Source organism: Gekko japonicus, unplaced genomic scaffold (assembly GCF_001447785.1).
Source record: "Gekko japonicus isolate JY-2015 unplaced genomic scaffold, Gekko_japonicus_V1.1 scaffold1251, whole genome shotgun sequence".
Classification (NCBI taxonomy): Eukaryota; Metazoa; Chordata; class Lepidosauria; order Squamata; family Gekkonidae; genus Gekko; species Gekko japonicus.
Window position 1 is genome coordinate 249,980 of NW_015168084.1, and position 20,847 is coordinate 270,826.

Genomic DNA, 20,847 nt, shown 5'->3' on the forward strand with positions numbered 1-20,847 from the left:
CAGACAGACAGATAGATAGATAGACGGATGGATGGATGGATGGATGGACAGATAGATGGATAGACAGATGGATGGATGGATGGATGGATGGATGATAGATAGACAGACAGATAGATGATGGATGGATGGACGGATGGACAGATGGACGGGTAGACGAATAGACGGATGGATAGATAGATAGACAGACAGACAGACTGATGGATGGACAGATAGAAGATAGATAGATAGATAGATAGATAGATAGATAGATAGATGGATGGATGGATGGACGGATGGACGGATAGATAGATGGACGGACGGATGGATGGATGGACGGACGGACAGACAGACGGATGGATAATAGTTCTAGCTAGTAACCAGAAATGTTGAAATACATAACAGAATACGCAATAATGAGGAAATTAATGATACAGTTGCAAAATAGTTATGCAATTTGATTTTTAAAATGTTTTAGGTAAGGAACATTGTATCCTATAGAAAATGTCTTAAAAACTATAATGAAGGGGATGTTGGGGGAGAAATATTAACTTTCTCTGTTTTATATACCTTGCAATTTATAATAATCTTTTATGTTTCTTTTCTTTTCTTTTTGCATTTGTGTGTGTGCAGGTGTGGGTGGCTGTGCCCATGCTTGGAAGTCATGGTGACCTCTGGCAACTCCCACTGGGGCACGGAGGACGTTCAGAGAAGTGGCCTGGTGGTCGGCCTCTGCCACCCCAGCCCTGGTGTTCTTTGGAGGCCCTGCTTAGCTCCCGAGATCTGATGAGACCAGGCTTGCCTGGGCCATCCCGGTCAGGGCCAACGTATAATAATCTTTATATATATAATCTGTGATATAATCCCTCTTTTTCTTTTGTATCCCCTTTATATTATACTTTGCTTTCTAAAATAAAAGCTTTTTTTTAAGGGGGAAAAACCCAAAGGCTTTTTTGCATAACAGGTACCTCTCTCTGGGTGTAAAATGCTGTCAAGTTTCAACAGACTTATGGCAACCACTTGGGGTTTTCAAGGCAAGAGATGTTCAGAGGTGGGTTTCCCATTGCCCGCGTCTGCATCACAACCCGGTTATTCCTTGCTGCTCTCCCACCCAAATACTAGCCAGGGCTGATTCTGCTTAGCTTCCAAGAGCTGTAAGATCGGGCTATCCTGGGCTATCCAGGTCAGGGCCCAGAGTCACAACACACATTCTTAAAAGACAAAGGGCGTGGGGGTGTGTCCCTGCCCTCCATGTACGGTTGGCAGACCCTGTCATCAGGTGACCTCGGGCTAGGCCTTCTCTCCCCCAACCTACCTCACAGGGTTGTTGTGAGAATAAAGTGGGGGAGAGCAATGGCAGCTGCCTTGAGCACCTTGGGAAGGTGGGGTAAAATGGATATGGCCAGGCAGCTTCTTGGCTCTGCGTTCCAGTTTTTTCAAAATGTTGTAAAATTTCGCTTCAACTCTATTGTCCTCACAACATCCCTGTAGGGTAGGTCAGGCTGAGAGGAGACTGACTGGCTCCAGGTCACCCAGGGAGAATGGCAATTTGATTTTGGGCCTCCCTTGTAATGGTGTAGAGCGGGGGTGTCAAACATGCGGCCCAGGGGGCGGATCAGGCCACAGGAGGGCTTCCATCAGGCCCACAGTGGAACTGGCTGTCTTCTGCTTCTTCTTCCAGTTCTGCTGCTGCTGTGTCATCGTAGGTTTGCAGCTTACAGATACACACCTGAAAAGCATACTCAAGATTGCAACAGCACAGACATTTTGATGCAATAATTCAGAGCAAGAGGTGTCAGTTATCAGACACTGTTAAATAAACAAAATATTGCAAGAGTGCTCATGTTTTAAGCATGTTTTTATTTTAAGTTAAAAAAAAAACCCTTTGTATCCTTTATTAAGTTTATATCTCCACTACCTGGCATTACATTTTATGACACACATGGCCTGGCCCAACAAGGTCTCATTTGTGTCAGATCCGGCCCTCATAACAAATGAGTTTGACACCCCTGGTGTAGAGGCCAGAGGGTTGGGGCTCTGATCTAGGATCAAGTCCACACTCTGCCATGAGACTTGTTGGGTGATCAGTCATAGTCTCACTTGCCTCACAGGGTTGTTGTTGAAGAGAAAAGGGGAAGGGCCAGGAGCTCCTTGGAATGAGGGAAGGATTTAAAAAACGTATAACTTCATGCCAAGAGCCAACAGTACTCAAAGCAGCTTGCAAGGAAATCAATACAAACCAAGGCAATGTGCAATTCTTTAAAAAGGGCATTAAGATCAGATATTTTCCCTTAGCTGCTGTTCGATATGAGCATAAGCAGCAATAATTAATTTTAAAGTTTCTTGGTAATAAATAAGAGCTAGGTGGTTGGTTTTTGTTGTTGTTCTTTCTGAAAAGTATTCCATAGTGTTAGAAAGGAATGCCAGCACAAAAGGACACAAATATCCTAACCATTCAAATACACTTAAAGAAGTTCAGAAATTTGAGGATACAGTCCGGTGGATCCCCATGATGATCTGAAGCTGTAGAACAAAGTTTGAGTATAGGGGCACCTTTAAGACCAACAAAGTCTCGTTTCTGGGTAGAAGCTTTATTCAAGGTGTAAGCACACACACAAAAAACCTTACATCTTGAATAAAACTTTGTTGGTCTTGAAGGTGCCGCTGGCCTCAAACTTTGTTCAGAAAATTTGAAAAGAGAGTTAAAACTTAATTAAAGGCTGGGTAAACATTTGGAAGTTATTACGAGGTGAGGAGGGCAAACCACGGCAGAGAACGATCAAAGTCCACGTGGGGGCCCCCACTCGCCCCCACTGCCTGCCAAACCCAAAAGCCCGGCTTTTACGGCCACTGCGCCTGGCCCAGAGCTGCTTCCGGCCGCTGCCATTGGCCCAGTCTGCATCCAGCATTTGCGCCGCTGTTTTACCAAACCCACGCTGGAACAGAAATTCCCCTCTGCATTGCATGCCACTTTCACTTTGACTGATTGTCAGATTTTGTGGCAGTGTCCAGGCCGCATGCTGCTTTCCCTTTGTTTGATCGCTTGCTTTTATGGTAGCGTCTGCATGGATTTATGGCCATCTTATGGCCATTCAGGGGTGACTCTGCAGTCAAGTATGGTGTCGGCCCCGGCTCTCTTGACTAATGAGTTTGCCCACCACTGACCTGACAAGTGTTTGTCCAGCTGCTGCTTAAAGACTGCCAGTGAGGGGGAGCTCACCAATCACCACCTACCTAGGCAGATAGATGGATGATAGATAGATAGATACAGGGGTCTTGTTGTAGAAAAAGAGCTGCCGGAGCTCATTAGCATAACTCATTAGCATAACTTATTTCCATATGCCACGCCCCCTGACATCACCGGAAGTGACAGAAGGCCACACCCCCTGACATCACCGGAAGTGTGTCAGAAGGCCCGGCTACTTACCCTCCTGCTTCATCCTCATTCCCAAACGGAATGAGGATCGAAGCAGAGGGCGGGGTAAAGAAGGGGGCGGGGCTTCACCACGTGACCGCCCCACCCCCTAGAGGTTCTCTTCCGGAGCTCCGTACCTGAGAGCCCCCCCCCCACTAGAGCCCTGGTCATGCCGGCCACATGACCACGGAAACATCTTCGGACAGCGCTGGCTCTTCGGCTTGGAAACGGAGATGAGCACCGCAACCCTAGAGACTATGGATGGATGGACGGATGGACGGATAGATAGATGGACGGACGGATGGATGGATGGACGGACGGACAGACAGACGGATGGATGATAGTTATAGCTAGTAACCAGAAATGTTGAAATACATAACAGAATACACAATAATGAGGAAATAAATGATACAGTTGCAAAATAGATTAGTTATGCAATTTGATTTTCAAAATGTTTTAGGTAAGGAACATTGTATCCTATAGAAAATGTCTTAAAAACTATAATGAAGGGGATGTTGGGGGGAAATATTAACGTTCTCTGTTTTATAGACCTTGCAATTTTTAATAATCTTTTCTTTTTCTTTTCTTTTCTTTTTGCATTTGTGGGTGTGCATGTGTGTGTGTGCCCATGCTTGGAAGTCATGGTGACCTCCGGCAACTCCTACTGGGGCACGGAGGACGTTCAGAGAAGTGGCCTGGTAGCCGGCCTCTGCCACCCCAGCCCTGGTATTCTTTGGAGGCCCTGCTTAGCTCCCGAGATCTGACGAGACCAGGCTCATAATATAATCTGTGATATAATCCCTCTTTTTCTTTTGTATCCCCTTTATATTATACTTTGCTTTCTAAAATAAAAGCTTTTTTAAAAGGGGAAAAAACCCAAAGACTTTTTTGCATAACAGGTACCTCTCTCTGGGTGTTAAATGCTGTCAAGTTTCAACAGATTTATGGCAACCGCTTGGGGTTTTCAAGGCAAGAGATGTTCAGAGGTGGGTTTCCCATGGCCTGCCTCTGCGTAGCAACCTTGGACTTCCTCGGTGGTCTCCCATCCAAATTCTAACCAGGGCCAACCCATCTTACCTTCCGAGCTCTGACTAGTTAAGTATATTTACAAAGTAAGTTCATTTTCCAAAATGATATGGATGCTCTTTCGAAAGAAACACACGAGAATATGCTACCACAAGCTCCCAAAGATGAAGTAGTATTAAGAGAGAGAAAGGAAAATCTAATAGATGAGGATGGATTGCAGGCTACCTCCGGGCCGAATCAATTACAGCTTGAAAATGGGAGGCAGAGAGTAATTGAAGAGGTCAGTTGCACAGCTGAAGCCGGGGTGAGAGACGCACAGACCCTGAGAGCTCCATTGAGTCCAGCAAGCAAGAAGAGGGTTTGGGGTGGAGCTTTTCAACATTCGAAACAGTTAGAGAGCCCAATAAGCAGAGTGGGCCCTGAGGGGCAAATGTGTGGACCGTCGATGGTTCTGCCGTCCAACCAAGGGGACCTTGTAGAATTACTCCAGTGAAAATTCTTTCTCTGCACAGGCTGGATTTAACATGAATCAGTGAGAAAGCACCCAGTTCCGGAATTCCATTATTTCATGTTTGACCACTAGCACGTGAACCTTGGTTTAGCTGATAAATCCATATTTGATTAATTGATTTACTTTATCTATATCCCGTCTTTCTCCCCAATGGGGACCCAAAGCGGCTTACATCGTTCTCCTGTCCTCCATTTGGTGGCAGTTTGGTGTAGTGGTTAAGTGTGCAGACTCTAACCTGGGAGAAGCGGGTTTGATTCCCCACTCCTCCACTTGCAGCTGCTGGGTGACCTTGGGCAAGCCATAGCTCTGACAAGAGCTGTCCTTGAAAGGGCAGTTCTCTCAGAGCTCTCTTAGCCCCACCTACCTCACAGGGTGTCTGTTGTGGGGATGGGAAGGGAAAGGAGATTGTAAGCCACTCTGAGACTCCAAGTGAAGGGCAGGGTATAAATCCAATCTCTTCTCTTCTCTTCTTCTTCCATTTTATCCTCACAATAACCCTGTGAGGTAGGTTAGGCTGAGTGTGTAGGACTTGCCTGAGGTCACCCATAATGAATAACAAATAAACTGTAATTGATGCAAAAAGCGCTTATAATCTTACAAATTACAGAAATAAGTAGTCAGAACATATAATATGATTTTTTTGTGAATTTCCAATTTCAGATGGACAAAATTCTCCAGAGTTAAACTTCCATTTCCAATTTTATCTTCATATCTAGACAATGTACCACAAAGCTATATATTAAACAATCTCATTAAAAATCATACATACAACAATAGTTGTTTCTTCTCCTTCCATGGTTAAATCCCATATCATTCATCGATCTCTACAATAAAATTATATTGTTATTATTATGTGCACACTTAATGGAAATCCACCCAGCCAGCTTCCATGGCAGTGGAGATCTGAACTTGGGTATCCCTGATTCCAGGCTGACACTGTAGCCCTTACATCAAGCTGGCTTTCACCATCCTGGGTTTCAGTGGAAGCTTACTTACAAATAAAGGTAAAGGTTTCCCTTGCTCGAAAGCCAGTCGAATCCAACTCTAGGGGGTGGTGCTCATCTCTGTTTCCAGGCCGAAGAGCCAGTGCTGTCCGAAGACGTTTCCAAATACGCACGCCTTAATCCCAGGCAGGTAGAATGTAGCAAGTTAGCACATGATACCTCCCAACAGGAAATCTTTAGAAAAACAGCATTCACTTTAGAGGCGGGGGAAAGTTATGAGAATCTGAAGGCTGGCATGGGAAACGAACACGGTGCCGAAAGAGTTCCAAATGGTTACGCGGCAAGCCAGCAAATCACTGATGCTGGAAATCTGCCATTCTTTCTGCATTTAATTTATTCCCCCTCATTATTCAGCCCTCTACCAGAACTGAGCCTTATTCAAACTGCATCCATCCAAGGTGTTTTTTTCCCCCTTGCACTCTCCCAAAATTATTAAATCTTGTTTTCATTTGATTTTAAGAGTGGAAATTCCTTTTAGACGGGTGTCTTCTCTAAGGCCTCTAAATATGTGAGACCAAAGTAGGCTGGATTTAATGTGAATCAGTGGGAATATTCCACAGTTCTGGGATTGAATCATTTTAGGTTGGACCACAAGCACTTCAGCCTTAGAGACATTTAGCTGGGAGGCCATCCTTTTGAGTCCAGTGGAAGTTACTTCCAAGTACAGATGGCAGGATCCCCCATGGCAGCATTCAATCAGCTTTATTAAGTCTGCATTTCCCTAGTAGCTGGCCGTCTTTGTCAAAAGAGCCTTTTCTCAATAGGACCTGTGGCTCCACCATTTCCAAGCGAGTGCGTGTATGAAATCTACAAGACATCCCTATCTTTTTTAAAAGGAAAGAGGTCCAACACATGTTAGACCCACATACTAAGAGTTCCTTTGCAGGCTAGATTTGCAGTAACAAAAATAGAACCTGATCTGGATTAGGCAGATGGGGACTGGATTGGTTCCCAGTTGTCAGCCCAAACACTGGGGCCATGAGGGTAGCAGGCTTAGCCCACACTCGGCTCCTCCCAAGTTCTTCTCCCTTAAAGTCAGCCGTCCCCAAACTTTCTAGACTTGTATGTGTGTGCACAGTGCCATGAAGTCACGTTTGATTTATGACAACCCTATGAACTAACGTTTTCCAAAATGTCCTATCATTAACAGTCTAGCTCAGGTCAAGACTTCCGGTTTATGGCGGCGTGCTAGCAGACTCGCCTCCCGGACCTCCCGGGGGTGAAGCTGTGCTCCAGCTGAAGAAGGGGGTGCAGGCTCGCAACCCCCCCCCCCAGGGGCTTGGCGAAGGGACCCTGGCCACGGAACTTTTAAGAGGTTGCCTCTTCAACAGCGGAATGCCGGAGAATTGAGGTGCCTCTTCGTTCCGACGGTTCTCCGTGCTGTGAGACCGTATGGACTTAGTGATGCTGACCGGGGCAAGCGCAGGAGATCGTGCGGCAGAAATGAAATGAAAGCGAGGTCGAACGACCAATTATAAACGTGAGTCAATTTGAAAGCATTTAAAGGGGAAAAGATAGCTCCCCACCCGACCGAACGGAGAAAAGATGAGCGGGGGAGGGACGCCTCCCATGCGCATGAACTTTTGAGCGATTGAGGGGGGGAGCAGAAGAAAACGCGAGGGAAACTGCCTAGAAGTACTTACCAAAGTGAATCTAAGCGGTCAAGCGCACATTCAGAGACTTTTTAAAAATTCGTGAATTAAACAAACGATAAAGATGGCGGGGAAGAAGGACAGAGAAAAACGTTTGAAAGCGAAAGGGCCTGAGAGCCCAAAACCGGAAGTTACCAGTGAGGTGGCAAAGTCTATAGCGGATTATATGCACCCTCTGCTGGAACAGCTGAATAACTTCAAGGAACAGATGTCTACAGTCACTCAAAGCATTACTGCACAACAAACCCAGATAAACGATTTGATACAAATAATGAAGCAAGATGCTGAGAAGGTAAAGGAAGTGGCTGTAACTACACAGAAGGTGAAGAAGAAAGTGGGGGGAAATACCATCAGAACGCTAAAGGACATTCCATTTGAAGTAAGACAGCGGAGAAAGAAGTACAAAGAACTTGTGCTTTTTCTTCAGACAAACTCAATTGGATATAAATGGCTATTTCCAGAAGACGTTACTTTCAAGATTAAAGATAAAAAAGAAAAGTTTGACTCTGTTCATAAAACTCAAGAATTTCTAAGGGTTCAGCTGGGAAGGCCAGAGGACGGGAAAAAAGAAGAGGACAGCAAGTCCAGTGGCGAGCTAGACTCTGGTTCTTCCAGAGAGGACTCTCGGTCAGAGCAAGGGGCAGCAGCCCCAAAAAGGTCTTACAAGCTGCAGAAGAGAAGGGGAAAGGAGAAGTAAAGGCTGAAGGACTCTGAATTGTGCCTTTGAGACTTTTGTTATGGGATGATTGGGGGTACTGTTTCTAGACAGTTAAATTTAAGCTTTAAAGGAAAAGTGTTATAAATGTTTGACTCAGTTTATAAAGGGATCAATGATGGGAAGACTTGATATAACTAAGCTAATTGGAGGATGTCCTCTCTTGGGCTTTTAGTTAGTAGTGGGTTCTTTACTTTATCCCGTATATGTAGTTTCCCCTCCCTTTTCTTCTGTTGTAGTTTTTGTAGTGATAAAAATAATAAAAAATCCCCTCCGGGGGCTTAAAAAACAACAGTCTAGCTCAGATCTTGCAAACTAGGGGCTGCACAGTGGCAGTAGCTACAGTGGGGGTGTCTTGGGGCCTGCCCCCCTGACTTACTGCCAAGTGGGGGAGCACTTCCCATCCAGCCCAGCCCCCCCATTTCCAATTTTTTATTTTATTTTTGGCACTCCTTTGGGGGTGTGCGGGGTGCCCCCCAACTTATTTAAAGGCCCCCTGAATTAAAAAAAATCCCGGCTACAGGCCTGGGCTACACGTTCCTTGACTGAGTCAACCCATCTCATGTTGGCACTTCCTCTTTTCCTGCTGCCTTCAGCTTCTCCTAGCCTGATTGTCTTCTCCAGCGACTCTTGTCTTGGACCCACTGAATTGCGAGCACACACAAGGGATCATGTGACATCAGAGTCATGGGACAGGAAGAGGAACGTCTGAGTTAGGACCTCACCAGTGACAGGACCACGAGGAGCAGGTAAAGGAACTGGGGGCACATGCCGTAAGCCAAGCCCCAGGAGGATCCAGCCATGGGTCCGAGCCATAGAACAATTGTAATGTATTCAATAGCTGCCATTGAATGCATAACTGTATGTGAACAACATAATTGAATTGCCATGTAAAGCTTCGTCCTGGACTAGGATCCAAATCCATCCAATCGCATTGCTAGCCCAGGAAGAACCAACCAATCACTTGTCAGCAAGCTCCCTGAGCGGGAACGTCCGTGATTGGTCCTTATGCATACAACCTTATTGGTTGGTAATTGTACAGTAGGCGAGGCTACATTATCCGGGAGAGTTTAAAAGCAGGACAGCTGCAATGTAAAAGCTGTTCTGGCTATTCATGTTGATCTGTTTGGAGTTGAGTTACGAGTTGCTGAATAAAGCTGATCTTTTGCTGAAATCACTCTCTGACTCTTTGTTAAGTAACCGACTTAACAACAATCGTCTCCACCACCGAGGGAGCTGGCCTCACCCTTTCCCCTGCTCCTCTCAACATGCATCCCGGGAGAGGCAGGAGGCCTGGCACCCTTGCTGTCTGCGCATCAACAGGTCCTTCCAAAAGGCAGTCAAAAGGGCAGCTGTACAGGGGCTTGTGGGTCACCACCAGGAGGTCCTGATTTGTGAGACTGAGACCACTGCTCTAAGTTAATGGATGCCATTCATTTGCATGGGAAAAAGATTAAGCGATAAGAGTTACGAATAAGGTTGCAATGGAGGCAAACCCTGTATTCCGTCTGTAAATAGTCCGCCAGTGCTGGCGGGGAGGCGTTTGCTGAGGTCCACGGCCCAGCAGGGGGTCCACCCACGGATAACCAGATGGGGTCAGTCCGTCTGCCTCTACCAGGAATAGACAGGGTCGCCAGCCTCCAGGGGGTAGCTGGATATCTACTGGGACTACAACTGATTCCCAGGTGACAGAGATCAGTTCCTCTGGAGAAAGTGGCCACTTTGGAAGGTGTATGGCAGTATAACCCGCTGAAGTCCCTCCCCTCCCCAAACCCCGCCCTCCTCAGGCTCCACCCCCAAAAACTCCAGGTATTTCCCAACCTAGAGCTGGCAACCCTAGGAATAGATGACTGTCCCGGAGGCATTTTCAGTGGCCCAGAGGCCTCCGAGGCAGTCTCCCACTGCCTGCTGGGACTGAGGCCTGAAGGACGAAGTGCAGTGACTCTTGCATGCTCTTTTAAGCCAACTGTGAAAAGATGTGTTCTGCTGCTCCCTGCTCCTGGAGGGAGCATGCGATGCATGTGTGAGTCTCTGTGTTATGGTTGCCAGCCTCCAGGTGGGGCCTGGAGACCTCCTGCTTTTGCAACTGATCTCCAGCTGACAGAGATCAGCTCCCCTGGAGAAAATGAACATAGGAGACGCCAATGTTGGATCAGGCCAAAGGCCCATCCAGTCCAACACTCTGTGTCAGACAGTGGCCAGAAATACCAGTGCCATCAGGAGGTCCACCAGTGGGGCCAGGACATTAGAAACCCTCCCACTGTTGACCCCCCCCCCAAGCACCAAGAAGACAAAGCATCACTTGCCCCAGAGTCCCTATCTATACCTTGTGGCTAATAGCCACTGACGGACCTCTGCTCCATATGCTTATCTAATTCCCTCTTGAAGCCGTCCATGCTTGTAGCCGCCACCACTTCCTGTGGCAGTGAATTCCATGTGTTAATCACTCTTTGGGTGAAGAAGTACTTCCTTTTATCCGTTCTAACATCTAAAATGGCTGCTTTGAAGGGCGGACTCTATGGCACTGTACCCTGCAGAGGCCCCTCCCCTCCCCAAACCCCGCCCTCTCCTGGATCCACCCCCAAAGTCTCCAGGTATTTCCCAACCCAGGGCTGGCAACCCTAGTGTGTGTCCACACAGTGAGATGACACACATTTTCACATATGCTGAATAAAGCACTTTCAGTTCACTTTAGTGCATTATTTGCAAGCGGGTTTTGCCATTTCACACAGTAAACTCCAGTTGCAAAATGCATTGAAAGTAGACTGAGAGAGTGTTATTCAGTGCATCTGTGTGAAAGCGCCCTAATTAGCCGGCAGCACTGGATGCCATCTTGCTCAGCTTCCCCACAGATTTTGGACTGTCTAAAACCTGCCCAGTCTCTACCAGCGGAGAGACCTTCATACACTCTAAACCCTGGGAGGCCCAGCCTCTCTATCCTCACACAAAGGGCATTTCTCCTTTTTTTGAAGGCCACATGTGTATCTTTCCTCCCAGTCTTTAGCTTTTATAAAGACCTTCTGAATTGGACGACTGATGTAAGGCTGCTGTTCATAAGAAGAAGAAAAAAATTTTTTTTAAAGGACATACTTTTGTTAAAAAAAAGAAGAAAGAAAGAAGCGAGGCTACTTTTCTTTGAGGCCCATTAAAATGAACACAGAACACGTGTAGGTCTAGACAAAAAGGGGATTTCATTTACAACTCGAGTTTCACTGTTCTGTAACACGCACACAAGGCCAAAGGAGACACATTTAATGAAAGCCAGGCATATTTGTTGCTAAGCTCTTAGCAGCGGCTCCAGATAAAATCCACACACTCAAAATGCCCCTCCGGTGTCAGCGTCTTTCATTTTAATAGGGTCTGTGCTGGCCAAAGGCCTTCAGAATTAGGATACTGGCTGGGGAGTGGATTGCCACATATGGGGCAGATCCAGGCTGTAGCCATTTCAAGGGTTGTCTGTGAGACGCATACTTGCCTAGGCAGTCGGCTGTGTCTTGGAAACGTGTCACAAAGAAACAAATGCCCTGTTCCTTCCCGAAACCATCCTGGAGTTAAGCTGTTTATTGTTCCTTGTTTAATTAGCAATCTGTAAACAGAAAGAATCTTGAAGGGTGTTCAGATTTAAGGAAGCCGGATTCATTCTTTTAGCCACCCACGGGAGGAGAAGGAAGAAATGCTAAACGAAGCTTTGAAAGATAAACAGCTCCCATCATTTGGTCCCAACTTTCTCCTGAGAAGCACATTGATATACGTGTGGCTCATGGCATTGCTAGGACCCGATTACACCTTGTGCCTCTGGGTGCAAAACCACTGGGTATCTTGCAGTATCATCCTCAGCAGCACATTGTTGGATAGGGAGCTAGTGGTGTGCAATAGCAATCGTTTGCAAATGGATTGTCCTGGGTCGACACATAGGATCCTGCAGGATCCGGGCTGCAGCTGTCATGCATCACGGTCCAGCTCGGCTGAAGCACATTCCCTTGGCCTCACATAGAGGAGCACGCCCAGTGGCCTTTCTCTACCAAAAAGCCCTACGGGTGTGTGGCCAAGCCTGTGAGAGACCAATGGCACCTTAACATAAAAACATAAGAAGAGCCCTGGCTGGATCAGACCAATGGTCCATCTAGTCCAGCAGCTTGCCTCACACAGTGGCCGAGTTCCTCTGGACAGCCAGCAACAGGGCAGGGAGGCCAAGGCCTTCCCCTGAGGTTGCTTCCTGGCTCTGGGATTCAGAGGTTTAGTGCCTCTGAATGTGGAGGTTCCCCTCAGTCACCATGGCTAGTAGCCACTGATAGACTTCTCCTCCATGAATCTATCTAGTCCCCTTTTAAAGCTGTTTATTCCTGCAATGATCACTACATCCTCTGGCGGCAAATTCCACATTTTAACTACTCTCTGAGTGAAGAAGTATTTCCTTTCGTCCGTCCTGAACCTACTGCCCGTCAGCTTCACCAGATGCCCTCGAGTTCTAGTCTTTTGGGAGAGGGAGAAGAATTTCTCTTTGTCAACTCTTTCCACCCCATGCATAATTTTATAAACCTCTGTCATGTGCCCCTTAGTCATCTTTTTTCTAAACTGCAAAGTCCCAGACTCCTCAGCCTTTCCTCAGAGGGAAGGTGCTCCACCCACCCCCCAATCATCTTAGTCGCCCTCTTCTATACTTTCCCCAGCTCTTCGATGTCCTTTTTGAGATACAGTGACCAGTACTGCACACAGTATTCAAAAGGAGGCCGCACTACAGATCTGCACAGGTGCATTTGGCCATTTTATTCTCAATCCCTCTCCTAATAATCCCTAACATAGCATTTGCCTTTCTCACTGCTGCAGCACGCTGGGTTGACACTTTCATTGAGCTATCCACTATGACCCCAAGACCGTTTCCCCTCTCAGTCGCAGCAAGTTCAGACCTCATTAAAGGTAAAGGTTCCCTTGCTCGAAAGCCAGTCGAATCCGACTCTAGAGTTGCGGTGCTCATCTCCGTTTCAAAGCCGAAGAGCCAGCGCTTCTCGAAGACGTTTCTGGGGTCATGTGGCCGGCATGACTAAACACCAAGGCGCACGGAAAGCTGTTACCTTCCCACCGAAGTGGTACCTATTTATCTACTTGCAATTTCTTGCTTTCGAACTGCTAGGTTGGCAGGAGCTGGAACTAGAGACGGGAGCTCACTCTGTTACGCGGCACAAGGGTCTCGAACTGCCGAACTACTGACCTTCCACAGCCTGCAGTTCAGCGTCTTAACCACCCGAGCCACCGCAGCTCCTCAGACCTCATTAGCTTATACTTTAAGATGGGATTTTTTTGTCCTAATGTCCATCACTTTACACTTACCAACAATGGACTTCATTTGCCACAGTCGCCCACTCACCCAGTTTGCGGAGGTGCTTTTGGAGTTCGTCAGTCAGCCTTGGTTTTCACCATCCTGAATAATTTTGTGTCATCTGCAAACTTGGCCATTCCACTACTCATCCCTAGTTCCAGATCATTTATGAATAAATTTAATAGTATCGGCCCCAATACAGATCTTCCTTTTAACTATTCCCCCCATTTTTGTAAAGTTCCCTCTTTTGAAATCAAATGCTACCATTTTGGACTTTAGGTGTAACTTTCCATTGACCTGAATGCTGAACTTAATAGCATTGTGGTCACTGTTCCCTATTGGTGCAACAACCTCTACATCTCTCATCAGGTCCTGAGACCTGTTCAGAACCAAGTCCAAGATCACTACTCCTCTGGTTGGCTCCATGGTCAACTGTTCCAGTGCACAGTCATTGATGTCTAGGAATCTCATTTCTACAGCATGACTCAAGTACGTTTACCCAGTCAATGTGAGGGTAGTTAAAGTCTCCCAGTATAATAACATGATCTGTTTTAGTCACCTCCATTATTTCCTTCTCCATCTCAAGATCAGCTTCAAGGGTTTGATCAGGTGGGTTATAGTATACCCCTGCTGTTAAGTAACCCTTAGGACCCAGTATTTCCACCCATATCGCTTCTGTTGGGGAGTTAATTCCCCTAATCTTTTCTACCTTATTGGCTTCTGTGCCCTCTTTGATGTACAATGCAACATCTCTCCCATCCCAGGAATGGGCTTATATCCAGGAATGACTGTACCCCATAGCTTTTCACCATTCCACCATGTTTCTGAGATACCTACTATATCTAAATTTTCATTGAGCACCAAGCACTCCAGCTCCGCCATCTTGGCTCGAAGACTTCTAAGCTATTTCTGCCCTGTCATTCCCCTTCCCTGCCCCCTGGGTGGAGCTTCCAAAAAAGCTGATTATCATACTGCCAGGTGTCAAAGGGCCAGCAGTCAGTGACTAGCTGACTCGTAAAGGGCCAGCCAACATTGGTCAGCTGGATACAGGCCTTCTTTACTGGCTGCTGGGCTTGACAATCTGGAGGGGTGAGGAGGAGGAGGTGTCCGGTGTCGTCTGTACCTGCCCCCAACAGATTGCCAAAGAGAGAGCACGTGTGGTGTAGTGGTTACAGTACTGGACAAGGAACCTGAGAGATCCAGGTTCGGATTCCAGTCTTCCATGGAAGCTTGTTGGGTGATTTGAGTCAGTCACCCACTCGCAATCACACACGCACAATGGAGGATGATGATGTAAGCAGCTTTGGGGGGGGGGAAAGGCAGGGTATAAACGAAGTAAACAAACTAACAGTGCAACAACAGTGCAATCCCCAGTGATGTGTGGATGGCCTTGAAAATACGCCCACTGTTGTTCCGTACAGTTTACTTCCAGCTACGTTTGCACAGGATCCGTGGCTTGAGTGCACAAGTCCTCTAAGGCTGTGAGGACTGCTCTTTCTGGAGGTAAAAGTGCTAAATTGCAATGTGCTTACAAGTCATTCAATTGAATCCAGGCGAATTTTCCGTCAGCAAAGTGGAATTTCCCTGCCACTGCGCTCCCACTGCAGCCCACTCACGTCCATGAAATGCCGCTCCTGGGAGATAGGAAATCCCAAAAAACAAAGGGGGAAGGCGTCTGCAGCAGGAAGGAAAACTCAGTGGAGATGGCCAGTTGGGTCCAGATCCAAACCAGCTGTGAACATCAAGGCACAAAACCACCTGAGAAGTATTAGACAACATGGCTTCCATGCTGTGATTACAGGCCTATGAGTTGCAGAGTTTAATTCTGGGATGGAACGATGGATATCCATTTGTGCTCAGAAGGTAAAGGCGTTTCCTGCCTTCAAGGACGTGGGGAATTCACCTCCTTAGGACCGCCATCTGTATACCTGGGTAGAGGAGGATAAGGAGCTCTTTTTTAGGCCACATTTGCCTTGGGCGAGGGAGGGAGTCATCCCATGGACAGAGAGTGTTCCCTCTTTATGTGGCTGCAAGCCTCTGTTCTTCCTTGCAGGTTGGCTCCTGCTCAGAGCCTTTTCCCCACCTCTCTCTGCCATATCTTGTTCAGGAACCTTCAGAGCAGCAGAAGTGAGGAGATGCCCTGGCACTGGGCAGTGCCACTTTCCTTTAAGGAAGAATTGCTGCTCCATAGCCTCTGCTTGCGGCCTGGTAGTCTCAGTGCTTAGAAGATCTGCCTCCGGAGAGAAGGGAGTCTCTTGGGCTTCTAGACCATCCTTCCTAAGCATGGCGAAAGGAAGGCAGGATTGCTGCTTAAAGGACGAAGCAGGATCCTGAGCAAGCCTCATCCATCTGCTCAAGACGAAGCGTCAACAGGGAAAGCCTTTCCTCAGCTGGCTGTCGTTTCAGATTTTCTCTGCCTCAGGACTCCGAGCAAGAAGCTACCAAAACGCCCAAGGTAGCTCTCTTATCACTTCTTGAGAATGAATCTTTCCAGGTCTGGTCCAAGCGTTTTCGTGCTTGAGGTGGAAGGCTGAGCCACCACCTCTTCTGTCTCAGGAAGGAGGTGAGCAAACAGCCTCTTCTCGCTTGGCCTGACAGACCTGCCAAGTGCGAAGGCTGAACCACCCTTCTCAGAACCCTGTGCGAAAGCAAAAGGGATAGGTGGGCATGGCTGGGATCCTCTCAGTTTGCGCAAGGCTCCTGAGAGGTGAAGCAGCAGCAGAGGCTCCGTCTTCAGAGGTGCAAAGCAAAAGCATCACTGATGGTACAAGGTGTGATATTTAAAAAACCAGCCAGAATTAAGGAGCTGAGTGGGAACCTGTGTTCCCCTCACACTGGACACCAAGGAAGGAAACACTTTGTCCTCTCTTGAGCAAGGGGGTCAGGAAGCACTTTGTCCTCTCTTGAGCAAGGGGGTCAGGAAGCACTTTGTCCTCTCTTGAGCAAGGGGGTCAGGAAGCACTTTGTCCTCTCTTGAGCAAGGGGGTCAGGAAGCACTTTGTCCTCTCTTGAGCAAGGGGGTCAGAACCAGAATCCTCTGCAAAATGCCAAAATGGAGTGGGGTCCAATCCACTCACCAAGAGAGTACCAGAAATTGCTTTTGCCACTGGTGGCTTGTGCAATGGGAGCCGAGAGTCACCCTCAATTCATCTCAGTCCCACCCCCAGTCTAAATCAAAGTTTTTCTAAGATAACAAAAGAATAAGTAGGATTTGCTTCTGTCAGCGGTTGAACAGCATTTGATGCATACTTCAAGGCTCTGAGGTTCTGACCAATCCTGTTGCATTTTTAAGCACCTTCTATTTGTATGTATTTATATATTTTAGTTTTTGTTTCTATTAAAAGAGATTAGATTATTTGCTTTCGCTTACAGAGACAGAGGTACCTCCCCGCCCCGCTGTTTAGATGATGTTTCCCCCCTTAATCAAAAGCTTTCTGTGGGGGGGGGGACAACCACCCCCGAAGCAATTCGTTGCATCTGACACTCACAACAATCAACACGATTCAGATTAAAGAAAGAACTCTGTTTTTAATAGGTTTTTTTATCATTAAAAAAGTTTAAACCTGCATAGCAATCATTTCAAAAAATAATTATTTAATGTTCCATAATGAAACTGTACACAACCTAGTCTCGAGCGACCTGCGGCCCTGCAGGGTGGTTTGAAGCAGTCCAGCACAACGCGTTTCCCCTGGGGAGACAGCACTTTGGTGGCTTTTCCAACGGCCATCTTGAAAGTGTCCCCCCCCCCGCCCCCAGGATCCAGGCTGGCTCCAAGAGTCAGTGGATTTGCACTGGGCTGCGGGAAAAAGTCCGGTTGCCCTCCCTCCCCCCACCCGCTGCTGGGCTCCTCAGAGTCGTTCAATGTCTCGATATTTCTTCCTCAGGATGGAGACTTGATCTTTAAAGAGCACGGGATCGAGCCTCATCTGAGAATGGATCAGCGGCATATAGCCAAACCAGCTGGCAAACGTGTTCATGCAGCTCTGCCTCTGGGCGAAGTGGTCTGGGTCGGCCCAACGAGAAGCCCTGGAAGTCTGGAAAAAGAACAAAAGGATGGGTCAGGTGACGGAGAATCTCGCTGAAGCTTAAAGGCCACAGGGTCCCTGGTAGCATTCTGCGCCTGTTAGCCTGTATGGATGTGCGCTGACTATCCATTTGCCGTTGCAATTGGCTTGCATGTATTCAGGACAGTGAAAACTGGCTAAATTGAGAACTGCTGGAACTGCTGCTAGCTTGCATCGAATGAACAGAGGGGTATTGGTCAACTAGGAACAGCAGTTCTAAAGGCTGCATACATCCAAGTAGTCCACTAGTGAAAAAGGAATAACGAGAACATAAGAAGAGTCCTCTTGGGTCAGGCCAGTGGTGCATCTAGTCCAGCATCCTGTCTCACACAGGGGCCAACCAATTCTTTTGCAGGTCCAGCAACAGGGCATAGAGACCAAGGCCTTCCCCTGATGTTTCCTCCTGGCTCTGGGATTCAGAGGTTGATTGCCTTGGAATGAGGAGTTTCCCTTTAGGCCCCATGGCTAGTAGCCACTGATAGACCTGGTCCTCCATGAATCTGTCTAATCCTCTTTTAAAGCCATCTGTGCCTGTGGCCATCACTACATCTTCTGGCAGCACATTTCACACTTTAATCACCTGTTGTGTAAAGAAGTATTTCCCTTTGTTCGTCCTGACCCTACTGCCTATCAGCTTCATTGGATGCCCTTGACTTCTAGTATTTGGGGAGAGGGAGAAAAAGTTCTCTCTGTCCACTCTCTCTACCCCGTGTATAATTTTATAATCCTCGATCACGCACACCCTTCGTCGTTGTGTTTCTAAACCAAGAAGACCCAGAGTCTTCAGCCTTTCCTCACAGGAAAAGTGCTCCAACCCCCTAATCATCTTGGTTGTCCTCTTCGGTACTTTAGTCAGCTCTGCAATGTCCTTTTTGAGATACGGTGAGCAGAACTGTACACAGTGCTCCCCTCTGACCACCAATAAGACTATGCTGGGGATGATGGGACCTGCGTGGAGCAAAAGCCATGTGGAATGGGGAGTGTAGAAAGCAGGGGAATAGGCCACGTTTGAGCAAAAAAAGGTTGTCTGGAGGACCCAACCCTAAGTCTTGTGAGTCTAAGGATATAAAACACATGAAAAGGGCCATGTTTGCTTGTCTTCTCTTCTTTTGATCACATAACTTAATCTAAAATTTTACACCTGAAGTTCTGTGCTTGTCAGCTGGATCAGGTGACACAGCCCCCGATTGCTCCCCTATGGTTGGTGAGAAATGGGGGCACAAGCATGCCTTACCAGTTTGGTGTAAGAGCCAGTTTGGTGTAGTGGTTAGGAGTGCGGACTCTAATCTGGGAGAAGAAAGGCGGGGTATAAATCCAATCTCTTCTTCTCTCTCTTCTTCCTGCCCACCTCACTTTCCTGCCTCCCTCTGATATCGCCTGGAGTCCAAGTGAAGGAGTGACATTTTAACATGGTCTAGATGCATGAAGCCCAATATATGTAACTCAGATTGCACAGTCAATTGTCAAGTTTTATTTAGGGAATCAGGAAGGATTGATTCAGAAGGCGAGAAGGTGTGCTTGTGTCTTCATCCCTCCTCTCTCTATTTGTAGGAAAGGGATCAAGTGTCGTACCTTCTCACGTGGTTCTACGTCTCCTTTCAAAAACCCACACGTTTCACCCCAAGGATAATGTAAGCCGCCCATCACTTTGGGTCAGCAAAGACGCAATTCTAAAAGTTTACCTCCTGTTCTCATGGAAGTGATTTGAAATAAGCATTTCAAAAATAGAACTTTGCATCTGTTGCAGCTCAGCGGGAGAACATTCTTTCTTGTGGATTATGACGATATTGGGTTAAGAATAGCAGAAGAGATTTCATGTTTATTAACTTGGGTTTTTTTATTGATTTGTTTAAGAAAAGAGCTGGTGCCCAATTCAAACTTATAAGCCGTCTACCAAACATTTAATCTTTCCCTTCCCCCAAAGCATGAACTATGTAGTGTTTTTAGCAAGAAGTCTGTATATTTGCAGAAGAAGAAGAGAAGAAAAGACTGGATTTATACCCTGCCCTTCACTACCCAAAGGAGTCTCAGAGTGGCTTACGATCCCTTTCCCTTCTCATCCCGACAGGAGACACCCTGTGAGGTAGGAGGGGCTGAGAGAGCTCTTTTGAGAACTGCCCTTGACAGAACAGCTCTGAAAGAACTTATGACTGACCCAAGGTCATGCCAGCAGCTGCATGTGGAGGAGTGGGGAATCAAACCTGGTTCTCCCAGATTAGAGTCCGCGCTCTTAACCATTACGCCAAACTGGCATTCTGTGAAAGAATGCGTTTTAGGGGGGATTTCATATGCCACTTTACATGGTAACTGAAGTTTAAGAAGAAGAAGAGAAGAGATTGGATTTATACCCCACCCTTCACTACCCAAAGGTGTCTCAGAGCGGCTTACAAACTCCTTTACCTTCCCCTCCCCACAACAGACACCCTGTGAGGTAGGTTTAGTTTATGGTGATCTGAGTGTGTGAAACTGCTCTAAGTTACCACATTGTTAATCACCTCAAATCGTACCCCAGCCCAACAGCAATATGGGCAGCCATGGTGGGGTGAAAGAAAACAATCACCTGTTAACTACCAGCTAACGTACACTTTCAACACATCCATAAGCCGTTTTACACATATATGTACAACTTTTCAGTTTCCTGCATTTGAACACTGCACACTGGCTGCTGAATGTGTGAACTGACTCCAGTGAACAGCTCTGAGATGGACTTTGGAGGGGGGGGGGGGAGATGCAAGTTTTGTCAGCAACGGTCCATGGACATATGCAAACCGTCTCCTGAAACTGACTGCGCGTGTGAAGACTCCCCTCAAAGTGCCATAAAAATGAAAGCTAATAAATTGATTATTTCGCTGCCAACATCTAAAGTCCATGAATTTTGGCGTTACTAAACGTATCCCAGAACTAGTGGAAATGCCGCTCATTAGAAAGGCAAAGCATTCAGTGGTACTCAGGCCCGTAGCCAGGATTTTTGTAGCTTGTGGGGCACATTTTTTTCGGGGGGGGGGGCTGCCATTATTTTTCCTGTCTGTACACAACCACACAGAACAATCTGTGTCCCTAGAACAGTCTGTCCCCCTTTTTCTCACCCTGAACTTGCAGTAGACTCTCCCAAATGCAAAACCCATTTGGTAGATATTGGGGGGGGGGGGGGGGGGCGGGAAAGGGAG

At 47.1% G+C, this 20,847-nt stretch overlaps 1 protein-coding gene across 1 annotated transcript in view; it reads right to left on the minus strand.

Annotated features, from left to right (window-relative positions):
* Positions 1 to 17,185: 17,185 nt before the first annotated feature.
* The window catches only part of LOC107113379 (exostosin-1), a gene marked incomplete at its 5' end in the record, with an annotated part of 62,107 nt that continues 58,445 nt past the window's right edge, over positions 17,186 to 20,847 (minus strand). Inside the window, one exon of the mRNA XM_015414703.1 lies at positions 17,186 to 17,650. Within this exon, the coding sequence (XP_015270189.1) occupies positions 17,465 to 17,650 (186 nt within the window). The remainder of the gene's footprint in view (positions 17,651 to 20,847) is intronic.